This window comes from Apium graveolens, unplaced genomic scaffold (assembly GCF_009905375.1).
Source record: "Apium graveolens cultivar Ventura unplaced genomic scaffold, ASM990537v1 ctg754, whole genome shotgun sequence".
Taxonomy (NCBI): Eukaryota; Viridiplantae; Streptophyta; class Magnoliopsida; order Apiales; family Apiaceae; genus Apium; species Apium graveolens.
Window position 1 is genome coordinate 59,569 of NW_027420407.1, and position 15,546 is coordinate 75,114.

The 15,546-nt window shown below is 33.9% G+C and overlaps 1 protein-coding gene across 1 annotated transcript; it reads right to left on the reverse strand.

The window, feature by feature from the left end:
* Window positions 1-338: 338 nt before the first annotated feature.
* On the reverse strand, window positions 339-1,855 carry LOC141704187 (uncharacterized). The gene is made up of 2 exons (XM_074507489.1): window positions 880-1,855; window positions 339-538 (listed from the first exon to the last, which is right to left on the reverse strand). The coding sequence occupies exons 1-2, from the start codon at window positions 1,853-1,855 to the stop codon at window positions 339-341; spliced, it is 1,176 nt and encodes a 391-aa protein (XP_074363590.1).
* Between the last annotated feature and the right edge of the window lie 13,691 nt (window positions 1,856-15,546).

Genomic DNA, 15,546 nt, shown 5'->3' on the forward strand with positions numbered 1-15,546 from the left:
TTCATGTGCATTAACGATGACAACATTTTCTTTTTTTCTGCCTTGGACAAATTAAAAATCGAAGGGGGTAAGTAGGTTTTTTTTTCTCCTTTTTGTGGAGCTAGATCAGCCCTAACCCCCATGTCAATCATGTCAAGACGAGAAGCTTCACTATCTTTAGACTTAGATTTCATATTTAGTAGTGTGCCGATCAAGCTATCACACACGTTCTTCTCGACGTGCATGACATCTAAACAATGACGGACATGGTGAAACTTCCAATATTCTAATTCGAAAAAAACCGACTTTTTCTTCCATGGACAATCAACCTTCTTTGACTTCCTTACTTTCTTCCCAAACTAAAATTTAATTTTATCTTGCTGCAATAAAACCTCTTCTCCAGACAGAGGTTGACGTGCCTGCCCTAATTCTTGTTGTCCATTAAAAGCGGCCTTTTGCTTCCTATATGGATGATTCCTAGCCAAGTAACGCCGATGGCCTTGGCAACACATCTTCCTGCTATGGCTTAAATACTTGGCAACTGTATCATCAGCGCATACTGGACAACACATATAACCTTTATTAACGCATCCGGACAGATTTCTATATGCAGGAAAGTCATTTATTGTCCACAATAAAATTGCTTTTAAAGTGAAATATGACTTGGTGTATGCATCATAAACATTTGGTTCACCTTCTTCCCATAACTTCTTTAAATCATCGATTAAAGGCTGTAATATACGTCAACGTCATTGCCAGGCTCATGTGGACCGGAAACTAAAATTGTTAGCATCATAAATTTCCTCTTCATACATAACCACGGAGGAAGATTATAAGTCACTAATACTATTGGCCAACAAGAGTATCTATTGGTTAGACCGTTAGTATATGGGTTTATACCATCTGCAGACAATGCCAAACGAATATTTCGTGCATCACTACCGAAGGCAGGCCACCTATAGTCGATATTTCTCCAAGAAGGAGAGTCGGCTGGATGCCGCATCTTTCTGTCTTCTATTCGCTGCTTTGAGTGCCAGGTCATTAGTTCAGATGTAGAAGGAGATTTAAACATCCGTTTGAATCTTGGTATAATTGGAAAATACCACATTACTTTAGCAGGAACATTAATCCTTATTTTACCATCCTTTCCTAACTTCCAGCGAGATAAACGACACTTAGGACACTCGGAAGCATCAACGTTTACCCCCCGATACAATATGCAATTGTTTGGACATGAGTGATATTTTATGTATTTTAGGCCCAAGTCGGATAAGGTTTTCTTGGCTTCATATGCATTAGGTGGCATCACATTGTCCTTAGGAAGGAGAGAGCCAACGGTAGACAGCAAATCGTTAAAGGCACTATCACTAATTCCGAACCTAGCTTTCCAATTGTGCAATTTTAGTATCGACTTCAACTTGGTACATTCACTACCCTCATACAAAGGTTGTTCAGCATCAGCCACAAATCTCCTAAACTGATATGACTCATTATTGTACTCACTCGAATTATATGCAGCATCACAAACATTGATTGTTTCTGATGCAAGGCCAGGGGAAGGTATCGGTACGTGGGCAGACGTAGGTGCAGGGGCAGGCGAAGATGCAGGGGTCGGAGCATTTCTATTAACTGATGACCTACTTGCAGACCCTTGTGTATGCCAAATCCAATCAAGGTACCCCAGACTAAAACCATTTTCATATAAATGTCCCCTGATAATCTTAACTGCAAATTTTTTGAAGTTAGCACATCTTTTACAGGGGCATGGGATTCTTTTAGGATCACTAGCATTTTCCTCGGCAAATATCAAAAACTCTTCAACCCCGATTTCATAGTCAAGTGTGTCTCTATCTTTGAAAATCCAAGATTTGTCCATGCTATTCTCAAACTACCTGATTGTCAAATAACATATTAATTTACTATATACTATAGTACATTTACTACCTAGTATAATCAATATAAAATTCCTATATTCACTCATAAACCATGCTATTTACAACGACAAGTCCCAAACACAAACATATTTACAAACTACACAAACACAAATATATACAAGCACTTGTTATTACATGTAAATTCATATCTTAACTTCACAGGGTCTATAAAACATAAAAAATACAAAAATTTCTAAGAGGACAATTTGCAAACAGTTTTAGACAAATAACTACGCATACAACTACACATGCAACAACTACACATTTCAATTTCATATGCATACATACAACTACACAAATGTATACATGCAGCCCAAACAAATATAAATAGATATGTAAAGAAGAATATACCTAACAAAGCAAGCTCCAAAATCCCAAAAAACTAACTCCGAAGCCCAAAATCCAACTTAACTCCAAGCTCCGAGCTTTAAGCTTTAACAAACCCTTAGCTCCAAGATTTAAGCTCCAACAAACTCTACTCCTCACCTTAAACTTCAATGAACACACTTCACTCCTTAATCTTCGAATCTGTCACAAAAATTGAAACAAATGAGAAAAAAGAACATTTGAAAGTAAGAGATGCGTTGAAGAAATTGAGAGCTTTAATTGGAGATTGAAAGTCTAATCGGAAATTGAATACATTTGAGAGTTCTAGGTTTAGCTATGAGTAGTCGAGAGAAAGGGGGAATTAGGTGGGTGTTTTGTCTGAAAATGCAAAACCCGTTTTGTTTTGTAATTTTTTGTTTTTGTTTTGATTTTGATTTATTTTTAATTTTATGTTATAATCTTATTATAGTGAATGAGTGATAGGCAGGAGGGGAAATATACTAAGGGGGGAAAGGAAAATATTTGGCTAAGGGCGGGGAACAAAAGGGAGAAGCAGCGGGCTCTAATTTTTTAAAATTGAGCTTAGACATCGGTTTATATGTCAACCGATGTTAAAAGTGAATTGGACATCGGTTTATATGTTAACTGATGTAACGTAGTTTTTAAAAGAACAACTTAGACATCGCTATACTGAAAAGCTGATGTAAACATACTAAAAAGACATCACTTAGTTTTTATGTGATGTAAAAAACATTTTTAACATCAGTGACTTTTCTAACTGATGTCTAATGTGCGATGTCTAATGCTGATTTTCTAGTAGTGAATCCCCAAGAATAGCACTGACTACCTTGCTTTCACAGATGCTAACCGAGCCCTTAATATTTACAAGGGGTTTGATAAGTTTTTATTTGAGTCCTATCTTCATGATGTGAATGAAGCTTTGACTGTTAACCCAATCCTCTACTTGGATGTTATGCATAAGTTTTGGACAACAGTTGTAGTGAGGATAGTTATGCATGATAATGGTGTATCTATAGTGGTGAATTGCTCTATTGGAGGCCAACAAACCTAGTTCATTGAGAAAGATGTGAATGAAGCTTTGGGCATTCCTATTGAGAATATGGTGCAGGTTTACACTCAACAGTATCAGTATGAATGCATGGATTTTGTCAACTACGGTGAGAACATCAATCTGGCCAGTCTCAACAAGCAATATCTGAGGAGAGAGTGGTCTTTCTTATTTGACTCAATCATAAGGGCCTTCACCTGCAAAAAGACTGGCTATGCCAATATATCATGTGTTGTCGGGAAGCTGGTGCACTCCATATCCTACAACAGACACTTGCATGTGGGCTTACTGATCCTTGAAGAACTTAGCAGCAGGCTCACAATGCCACTAGCTAAAAGAGCTAAGGAAATATTCTTTTCTAGGTTTATAATGTCCACTTTAAATCATAAGGTTAAGGACATTCATTTACTTAATGGTATTAGTAGATCATTAATAAAAAATTATATGCAAGTGTCTAAAAAACTTTTGGATCACTTACTATAAAGAATACGGTACTTGTAAGTTTTAGAATCACTCATTTTATGTTGAAGAGAATCAAGACTTACCCTTTACCCTATGCCTGATATGAGGTCTCAAATTATATTAACATCTAGTGCATCAATGATTCCTGGCCCTATGGAAGAACAAACAAAGGAACACCAACAGGGACCTTCCAACGCTGAGACCCTTTCTTCTTTACCATTAAAATCTAGGAAACCAACCACTTCATCCTCTCAAAAAGGTGGAGTGAGTAAAAAGAAGAGAAAGCATGCAAACCTGTCAATCATAAATGAGAGTGGTGAGCAATAAACAAAACCAGAGTAACCTTTGTTCAAAAAGACAAAGAAGGCTAAAAAACTGAGTTGACCACTCAAGCCACCTTTGCATCCTCACAATATGGTGTCTCTATTCAAAAGAGCATTCTCCCTAGTACATCCTGTACAGAGTTTGCATCTACACTTGAACATATTCAAGTGTATGAAAGAAGAAATAAGAATGGCACACACAAAGAGATCAAATCTATTGAAGCTCCCTAATCTATTCAGGGGGAGCTGCCAACACTCCAATTTTCGATTCAAAGTATGATTTTTAAAATTTCTTCATCCTATAATCAAATACTCTAAACTAACTCTAGGGGCATCCTCTCAACAGGGTGTCTCCATTAAAAAGAGCACTCTCCCTAGTGCATCATATATAGAGTCTCCACCTACACTTAAACATATTCAAGTGTATGAAGGAAGAAATAAGGATGGCACGCACAAAAAGAGCACATCTATTGAAGCTCCCTCATCTATTCAGGGGGAGCTGCCAACACTCCAATTTGAGATTCAAAGTCTGATTTCTAAAATTTCTTCATCCTATAATCAAACACTCTAATCTAACTCTCAAGTGTTACCAACATCAAGTGACATGATTCTAGAAACTGTGTTCACCACCAAGGATCAACAATCAGTTGGTGAGAGGCTACATTATGGGGTAGACCTTGATCAAACCAACACAACCAAAGGGGTTTCATCAGTTTTCACCGAAGACCCTGTGATGGTCATATATACCCCTTCATGTACAAATCAACCTTCACAAGTTGCAAGGTTTGAGGGTAGTACTCCTGGGGGGCTATCTAAATTCTATCCAATTTAATTGGAGGTTCCTATTGGAGGAACAACTCCCCTCAAAACCCTAGTTGAGATTCCAGTTACAATTAAAGCTAGGAGTTCAATTTCCAATGACCCTGCTATGGGAGAGGCAAGTACATCACTTTCAGGTGACAGTATTTTGAAAGAAGCAAAAGGTTTTAAGGCTAGAGTACATGACATTAACCTAGCAAACTCCCCTTCAATTCCAATGTAGGTTCCCTCCAATAGTGGAGAAAAACAAACTGTCATAACCACAGCTCAAGTTGTGAGTCAAACTGTGACATCTGTCACAGGTGGTTCAACTGAAGCACTACCATCCACTTCAAATCCAAATGATCAACCATCAACTTCTCGACCTCAACCTTATCTGATTTTATAATGGTTGTAAGAAGGTGTTACTGATACTTTTGGCTCCTGAAGCTCTCAACCACCATTATCAACTTCATCAAATCATCAACTTCAAGCTCTACAACAACAAGTGTCAACTTTGCAATCCTCAAATGATTCACTCACAGCTCAGGTTCAAGCCTTAACTTCTCTACTGCAGAGTCAAAAAAATGATATCAAATCCTTGGTAGACTCCCAAAAACATCTACAAATGCAAAACTCATTTCAATTGAGAGCTATCATGGGTTCCTTGAATGTTCCTCTGCCTGCTCTACCTGAAGCTGCGAGACCATAAATTCCCAATCCACTACTCAAGCCTGCCAACAAGACTAAGGGGGAGATAGAAGTTAGGATTCACCAATCAAAGGAAACTGGAAAATCTAAAGAAACTCACTTTTGTCAAAGCTCTTCACAAGCTAAATTATCTTAAGATATTGGAAAAGACAGAGTTCTTAATGCTGGAGATGGACCATGTCAAGATCAAGAATTCAATGAACTTCTAGCAGTCTTGAGTCTCTATTAGTGTTTGTGCCCTAGAGACAACACTATGATGTTTTAATTTAAGACATTTGGATTATTAATGTTTATGTTCTATCGATTATTTCCTTCATAATTTATTAATTCTTAATTTACTTTGATATAAATGTTAGATTAATAAATGTCCTTGGAATATGATATGCAATTCTATATCTCTAACTACGTGACTTAAAAATGAGATTATGAGAATAGTATCAATATTCCTAAAGGTCCCTATTCGAGTATTATTATTAAGGGAGAATAAAAATGCATTAAGACTGGTGTGTTTATTGACTGATGATCACATCTCATTGATCATAGGTATAGTGATACTAATGTCAAAAACATAGGCTATGTAAATGTACATGCTGCTTGACAGACCCGATGTGAGATTCTACATGTATGTTGTGTCATAAGTAATTCTCACAGCGATAATAATTTAGTGGTCCTTAGACCTGAAGTCATTATATTTATATACGAGAATTGATATACATTGATTCTTTTAAAAGTTATCCTTGACCGGGTAATGGTAAAAGTGGACATTGGGTATATATTATGAATTGTATGAGAAATATGAATGATCTTGGTGGGATTTAACTCTCTTATTTTAGGAGTGATATTACTGGCCTCTTATGTTAGCTAGACTATAAAATGTGTGGCCACACTCAAATATTGATTTAATATGATAGTCTACTCACTGATCAAGGGAACTTGGATTAAACTACGATGAGGATGACGCATTACATGCCTCTAGTTTAATTTAAAATATTTGGTTAAAGGGGTTATATTACATTGTACATTATTCATGAAAGGTTTAATCGATCACCGATTCAATTATTATTACTTGGGTAGAAATGATGTATTACTAGATGCCGCTCACTGTTTATAATTTTAAATTAGATTTATAATTTGTTGCCAAGTAATAATAATCTATACGGTCACACACAAAGAATGCTTGAAGAATTAATAAATTTAAATTGGATTTAAATTAAACTAAAGTAGTTTGAATTATTTATAATATTAATTAAGTATGACTTAATTAATTAGATAAATAATAATATTAGAATTTACTAATATCAATTATGAAATTTAGTTCTTAAATAATTAAGCATGACTTAATTATTATATAAACTTCTAATTAGTTAAGAGTTATAATTCTTTTTCTACTCTATATATAATATCTCTTGTGTGGCTGATTTTATAATCAAGACTTTTACTAAAACCCTAGCCACCAAGAGAGAAGATGGAGAGAGCAAGATGAAACGAGTTTGTGCTAGTACACATCCAATCTTTTAGTTCAAGAATTCATGTGGATACCGATAGAACGTAGATCGCGAGAGCGGGATGCATGGTGATTGAAAAATCTTTGGATCTCCATTATTTAACCAAATTATAAAGCTACTTAAGGTAAACAATCTGATCTACGAATTAAATATATATTTTTCACATGAATCCTGTGGTGGATTTCGAAAATTTTGGTTTTTCATGTTTTTAATTATTGTTTGTGTTGCGTTTTATATGCTCGAAACTCAATAGTCTCTTCACAACAACTATATTACCTATTAAAGAGCTTTGTACAACAACATAAATTTTCTCAGAGTTGTGATTGTCAAAGCTGATAACTTCCTGAAGAAGAGAATTGTTAATAATAAATATGATAGTGGCTTGGACATATGTCTACAGGTGTCTCTCTCAACTCTTCAATCCATGAGAGCATCTGAGTTGGATGTAATTATTGATAGAGTTAATCCAGTGATTCTAGCGGACACCCAATTGCTAAATGAAATCAAGAAGGCTGAGATAGTTGTTTTTTAGAAGCCTATCTCTATCTGAGCAAGGGGTGGCCTACATCTGTCCTCAGTCTAAAAAATGCAAACTTTTCACTGTTCCTAAGAATTGTGTAAGAGGAAACATGAGGCTGATAATGACTCTTAAATCTGATCTGATATGCATAAAGAAAAAGAAAACTGAAGATGAAGACATGATCAGAATTCTTGAAATATACCTTCAAAATGCTGATACCATGTTGCCAAAGTTACAATTCAAACTAAAAGATGACAAAGATGATGATGAGCAAAAGCATGATGAGCAAAAACCTTCTGGCTCAAATCCAAGTCATTCTTCATGATCAAGTAGTAGCAAAGTAGATGAGAAGAACAGAGATGAGAAGATTATGAGTGATGAAAATAGAAGAAGGAAGAAGGATGATGCTTCAAGTACAAAGAAAGATGTCCAAATACAATCTGCTCAAACCACTAAACCTACAAACTCAAACACCTTACCAACTTTAACCTCAAAACCTAAATTTTTATGCAAACTTACTACAAACATCTTCATCCAAACCAATCTAAAGAAAATCTCAAACCTACCTTCGTTTAAGCCACCAATGTATACTCATTACAAATCTGTTGGAAGAAAACCAAAGAAGATACAAGCTAAAGAGAGGGCCATCTGGAACTGTTTTGATCAAGCTAAATTTTTACCACTTAATTATTGCATCTCAGATAAAGACTACTTTCATGATGGCACATACACTCTACTTAGCAGAGAAATGATGGATACTTTTTCAGCCACAGAAATCAAAAGGTTGATCAGCTTAATGAAGGAGAATGATACAAGTACAATGGCATGGAGGTCTATATTGTTTATATGGATGGTAGTAAGGGAAGATAGAAGACAAACAGATAAGGTTGCAAGAGAGGAGAGGGAAAGGGAATATGCTGAAGAAATAAAAATATTTCAGAAAAGATCAGAGAAACTAAAGGCGGGAGGAATGAGCTGAGTGTCTAAAGATGGAAACTTTCTAAACAAAAGAATTGGCATATTTCTAAAGTTCAGAATAAATTATTTGAATGACTATATTCATTTGATGATTGGCTCAAGCTTGTGGAAGCTCGAAGAGGGACTCAAATCATAGAGGAATTGCAAGTGCTTGTATATCTAAAGGACCTCATTAGAAAAGAAACGGTCTATGAGAAATTTGTTTGATGAACATACTTGTTGAATTCACGTAATTTATTGGTGTATAAAAGATGTATTAAATATGTCAATATGTATGTATTTATCTATAACTTGGGTTAGTCTTGTTACCGGGCATGATTTTTTGATAAGCAGTTTTCTCAAAAATTGGGGGAGATTGTTGTATAAGAAATGCTTGTATCATAACAAGACTAAGTCAAAATCACAACTCTAAGAATTAGTTGTTTGATTATCTAAATTTGTATTTTATATTGTATTACTTGAGTCTATAAAAATGTGAAAGATTATAGTGGAGTATTTTTCTGTACACAGACTCAAGCCTTAGAATAAACTCTGTAAGAAGATCAAGAAGATCATGCCTCAGAAAAATTATGAAGAAGCTTGGAGTTGAATAAATTTGTTTTTGGAAAAATATTCCAAGTCAAGATATCTACAAGTCACAGATCAAGTCGTATAGAGAAGTAATTCGAGAACTCCAGAATGACTTATCGAGAAGTCCAAGATAGCTTATAGAGAAGTCTCAGAGATATCGATAATCCAAATGAAGATGTATAGATTGGAGATATCGACAATTCAAAATCTCATTAGAGATATCAGAGATATCGACAAGTCAAAATTCATATAGAGATCTATGAGATACCGACAAGTCATTTTTGCACTAGAGAATTTAGAGATATCGATAAGCCGAAATGAAGCCATGAAGATTAGAGATATCAACAAGTTAAAGTATCACTAGATATCTCAGAGATATCTACATGTCAAAATTTATATAGAGATCTCTAAGATATCGACAAGTTAATTCTACATGCAGAAATTTAGAGAACTCGAGATGTCGAATAAGGCTCAAGTACAGAATGCAGAAAAGTTAAAGATCCATGATTATCAATCAACAAAGATCTAACTAGTTATATGGACAAGTCTACAAAAATAGCTTGAAGAGTGCAAGATCAAAGTCTAGGATTATTTGACAAAGGAGTGTCACAATTCAACAGGATATGCATAGATGTGCTAAGCCAGAAATGGAAAGCTTTAGAGATAACTTAAAGTAGGATTGTTATTCCCAAACAATCTAACAAAGAATTACAGAAGGAGGTTGAATGTAATTATGGCTTCTTTTTAAACTTTAAGAATTGTTCTATATTGAATATATAAATGTGTTTGATTTAGCTAAGGTGTGGAATGAAAGTATTGAAAAAATCAAACATAAAGTACTTACATGTTCTAGTATGATAAGAAATGTAAAACCCGAGTTCTTCAACTCTTGACATCTTGAATTCTTGATGTGACTGAGATTTGAGGACTTGAAAGTACGGAGCACGGATTTGAGAGTATTAGCACAACCTTGAGAATAGATTTGAGTTAACGAATTTGAGAGCACCGGAGACATGAATGAACGGCCTAACTAACAAGTAAATGAATATGTTCTAATTCAGATAAAATTGTCTTAACAATGATATGTCTGAAAGAACATAATTACTAACTATTTTAATTATAAAATAATCAAAGTTAGATTTTATATAAATTAATTTGATTGATGTAAGAAAGAATTTGACAGGAAAAAAAAATATTTTAGAGGTCAATTATTTTGTACAAAGAAATGGAGTGTTCTAAATTAGAGTGTCCATCTCAGGATACATATTTATGTTTTTTTTTGCTTAGTTTACATGTGAATATTACCAACACAAATTTTGAAGAGAAGTACAAACTACCCTCATCAGTATTTTTACACCCTTAATATGAGCTCCAACAAACTTCATTCATTTCTTAAAATAAAAAATGAATTTTTAAGGACATGTTCCAAATAAGCTATCATGTTACTGAGTCAATGTAATTGGTTTGACTCAATTATTCAATTGCTTAATGGGTTAATATTATGCATAATGTAATCATCTTGATGAGAGTTCGACCTGAAATTTCTTGTATAAATAAGATAAATATATAGTTTGAGTCCTAATTTTGAATTAAAGATTTGTTAAACAAGCCTTCCTACAAGAAAAATGGTCGTTTTTTACCAAGATATTTCTATCAATGAATTCTTATAGGAATTGCTCTATTATTTCATACCCAGGAGAATTATGGTAGAAATTGCTCCCTTTGGGGCAAGATCTTGTACACGTAAGTACCAAATCATATCAATATTGGTAAAAAGATCAGTTCCTACCAATATTGGTAGGTTTTCATCAAAAAAAAAAGATATCAAAAGGGACCCACCATCCATGTCATCAATTCTCACCTTTTTAAATCAATTAAACTTTAATTTAAAATTATTCATTTTAGAGATATTGTCTTAACAACGATATGTCTGAAATAACATAATTACTAACTATTTTAATTATAAAATAATCAAAGTTAGATTTTATATAAACTAATTTGATTGATGTAAGAAAGAATTTGACAAGAACAAAATATTTTAGAGGTCAATTATTTTGTACAAAGAAATGGAGTGTTCTAAATTAGAGCGTCCAGCTCAAGACAGTCATTTATGTTTTTTTTGCTTAGTTTACATGTGAATATTACCAACACAAATTTTGAAGAGAACTACAAACTACCCTCATCAATATTTTTTACACCCTTAATATGAGCTCGAACAAACTCCATTCATTTCTTAACATAAAAAATGAATTTTTAGGGACATGTTCCAAATGAGCTATCATCTTAATTTAATATGTTTCATTCATAACCAAGTCAACATAATTGGTTTGACTCAATTATTCAATTGCTTAATGGGTTTATATTATGCATAATATAATCATCTTGATCAGAGTTCGACCTGCAATTTCTTGTATAAATAAGATAAATATATAGTTTGAGTCCTAATTTTGAATTCAAGATTTGTTAAACAAGCCATCACTTCAGGAAAAATGGTCGATATTTACCAAGATATTTCTATGAGTGAATTCTTGTAGGAATTACTCTATTATTTCATACCCAGGAGAATTATGGTAGACATTGCTCCCGTTGGGCCCAGATCTTATACACGTAAGTACCAAATCCTATTAATATTGGTAGAAAGATCAGTTCCTACCAATATTGGTAGGTTTTCATAAAAAAAAAAGATATCAAAAGGGACTCACCATCCATGTCATCAGTTCTCACCTTTTTAAATCAATTAAACTTTAATTTATAATTATTCATTTTAGAGATATTTCCTACCAGATTTGGTAAAAACATAAAAGCTAACAATCTTTGTAGGAAGGGATGAAACCTTTATAATGATATGACCTCACCCTCACTATGAGCTTTGTAGGAAGGGATGAAACCTTTATAATGATATGACCTCACCCTCAGTATGAGCGGCCCATGTATAATCCAAAATAAATATTATTTTTTCAATTTTGTAAATTTATTAATAATTCAAGGTTTTTTCCTACCGATATTCGTAGGAAAAAAGGTCCTCCAGCTCAAAGGTTTTTCCTGCCAATTTTGGTGAAAAATGTTAAGATTTAAAAATGGACCCACCATATTTTTACTTTTTGATGGTGTGGTGGTAATGTATTGAAGATAAGATAAAAAATTAAGAAAAAGAAAATAAAGATAAGGAAGAACAAGAACAAAAAGAAGAAATTTTTTCATCAATCTCATCATTTGAAAGGTATTAATCTCATTTTAAGTTATTTAATCTCATTGTTCTATATTTAATTTGTTTACTGTTATATTTAGTGTAGTTAAAGTGAACTTTGTGTGTGATTTGTGTGTGTATGTTTTGTATTTACTTTGGAAAAATAACATTGGTGAATTTATGCATATATGAGATATATTAAATTATACTTTTTATATCTACGTCTAGAAAGAATGATATTGGTGAATTTATGCATATATATGAGATATGTTAATTTTACATTTTGTACGATTTATAGTGAATTTATGGTGAAGTAAAATTGAATTATAGTTTATTGATATTGTAGATGTCAAATATAAATCATGATTGGATGTTTATCCGTATGAAAAGTGATCACATTACATGAACGGAAGAGTATAAAAATGGTATAGAAGAATTTTTAAATTCAGCAAAAAGGTTTGGTTTGACAAATGATATTAAATTTTGTCCTTGTAAGTATTATAAAAAATAATGGGTGGAAAATTTTTGATACTATAAATTTTCAGGTGTATGCTTCCCGATTTTTTTAAATCTATACGATATGGACTTTACATGGTGAGAAAAAATCAATAACGGAGTCTCGACAATAACCACGTCGTCAAAGACGTGCCTCTCAATTATGGTACACTGGTGGATATGCATAGAGTTCGGTATTGGAATTTAGATCAATATGCATTGAGATTGGTCTTCATATTTTTTCTAGGTTATAACTAGTCCTAGGTTTGTTACCTAGTCGGACTAGGCACAACTTCAAAGCTAAAAACACCGCCTTTTATAAAGAAAATTACAAACTAGGTCGGACCTTGATGCCTACCCGAACATGGAAAATAATAAAACAAATACCACTTAGAGAATTTTTTGAAGGCAAATAATTAAAAGAAAACAAATAGCCAAATAACAAAAAAGTGATTTTTAAGAGAGCAACATATAATTAACACAAGCAAGGATGGGTGGGCCCTTTTTTGTTTTAGTCGATCGAGGTGAAGTTTGATTCTGAGTTGAAGACAAGAGAACAACTCAGATTACAGTAAAGTAAAACGTAAATAGTTTCATAATAGAAGGTAAATAGTTTCAGAATTACAAAGGAATGACCTCAAAGCAAGAATAATAATAAATAATCAATTATTTGAATTTTGTTAGAGCCGGAAGGAAGCTGGGAATCGGACCATCGAATGGGGTAGGTTCTCCCTTTCCTTGCTCAATTGCAGTTTTGGCAGCTAGGAACTCTTTCAAAAAACTGTGCCAGTTGGCGTTTGGATTGGTCTTAATATCTTTTTCAGCCACTATCCAAGAACGAAGGATATCCAAAGAGCCAACATCATCAATAGTCTGACCATACTCAGATGATTTCTTGAATTCAGCAATAATGGTTTCTTTATGTTTCTCCTCAGAAAGCTTCTTCTTCAAGTCAAAGAGCTCGAAACGTAGATCTGTGGACTCCTTCTCCGCCTTGTGTGCTCGGTCCTCCTCTTCTTTTAGCTTTATTTGCATACTAGACTCCTTCGTAGCATATTGAGTCTTTAGCTCTTCTAACTCAGAAACCAACTCATTAACACGAACCTCTTTCTCCTTTATCTCAGCATTAGCCCGCTTGAGATCCTCAAAAGTTATTGAAATAGCCCCTGACATATAAGATCCAAGCTAAAAGTAGTATGTATTAGGAAAAAAATTATATAAAGTGACAAAAAAATAACGAAGTTGAAACTCACATGGCCCCAATGCTCAGCAACTCGCTGCAAGACAGAATTCAACCCAGATTCTTCCATCCTAGTCCAATCCTCATCCGTAGGAATCTCAGACATAATAGTCGTTAGTTGTTTAACAGAATGGTTTCCAACCCGGACTAAGCTCTTCTTTGGACCTTTGCCCTTATCACCAGAACCTTTTTCAATATTTGACTCCATTATTTTAGGATGCTTTGTTCCAATTGTCCTTTTTCTCTTTGAATGATGCTTCTCACCGAGCTCCGGAACATCCTCAAAGGCCTCAATAACGTTATTGACCGCATCCATAGCATTTTGAGGAGCAGCGAACTCGGTTTTTTCTTCTTGGAACATTACTGATCTTGACCTATCATTTGACCTCGGACACTTTGTTTGGAAAGGTCCAACAAATTTCTTCAGAGATGAAGCATAGGCATTGGTGGACATGATTACTTGGAAATTCGGACAATAGTAAAGAACAACTGAGGCAATAAAGAAATGCAAGTCAAGAACATCAAATAAAGTAGAAGAAAATTTTAATGAGATAATAAGAACCCCAACTACTACGCATATTAAATACTTATATCCAAGATTAAAAAAATTCTTAGTGATTTATAAATGTATCTCGGGTCATTTTGAACCCCAAACACTCACGTAAATTAAAACATGCTTTAAGGCATCACCTTGTAGAGTTATGGAGCTTTTCTGATAATTATTTTTGAAATTTTTTGGTCAAACTCGAATCATGCTTGTTCCACTAAGATTAAATAAGGCTCCTATATTAAAAGGTTTGTTCTATAAATTTGAATTTTCTAACAAAGTGGTACTTGGTGTCAATCTAGTCATAATACAGAATACTGAGTACTTAACTAGTAGAAGAATTGTTGATTGTTAGGTGAGTAATAACTAAATTGGTGGTAAAAGTAGTCTTACCCATGTCTTTCCAAGTCATTTTGTACTCATAATTCAGATTGATTGTTGTGTAATCAACTACCTACTCGGGGTAAAAAGCAGCCAAATTTTTACTCAATTTATTTTGGTAGTCTTTAACCAGATTGGTTATTTCCCAAACCGAACCCTAGGTAAAAAGCACAAAAAAAATTATTAAGCCATTAATTCTCCTTCACTCCCCCATCCTTCACTCCCCCATCCAGATAATCAAATTTGCGCATGGGAGTGGGAGGAAATGATATGATACAAATGATTCACTACTAATTATCATTATCAGGATAAATCCCCACACCCCAATTTTGTATCCTAATACACACTGCCAAGGTACCCTTAACCTGGACTCATGCTTCCTAGTAGGTAGAGTTATGTATACGGGGGTAGAGGCTCTTAGGGAAATTGGGGGACTAGGCCTAAAAAGTGAATTAACAATTAAAAAATATAAACATCTATCAAATATTGCATTTTAACAATTTTCAATTAATCAAATAGT

What these genes read in the sequence shown, in the direction of transcription:
- LOC141704187 (XM_074507489.1), bottom strand. Translation starts at nt 1,855, where the DNA reads ATGGACAAATCTTGGATTTTCAAAGATAGAGACACACTTGACTATGAA. An exon ending in TTTGGCATTGTCTGCAGATG is followed by an intron (nt 539 to 879) that starts GTATAAACCCAT and finishes TGTGTTGTCCAG; the next exon opens with TATGCGCTGATGATACAGTT.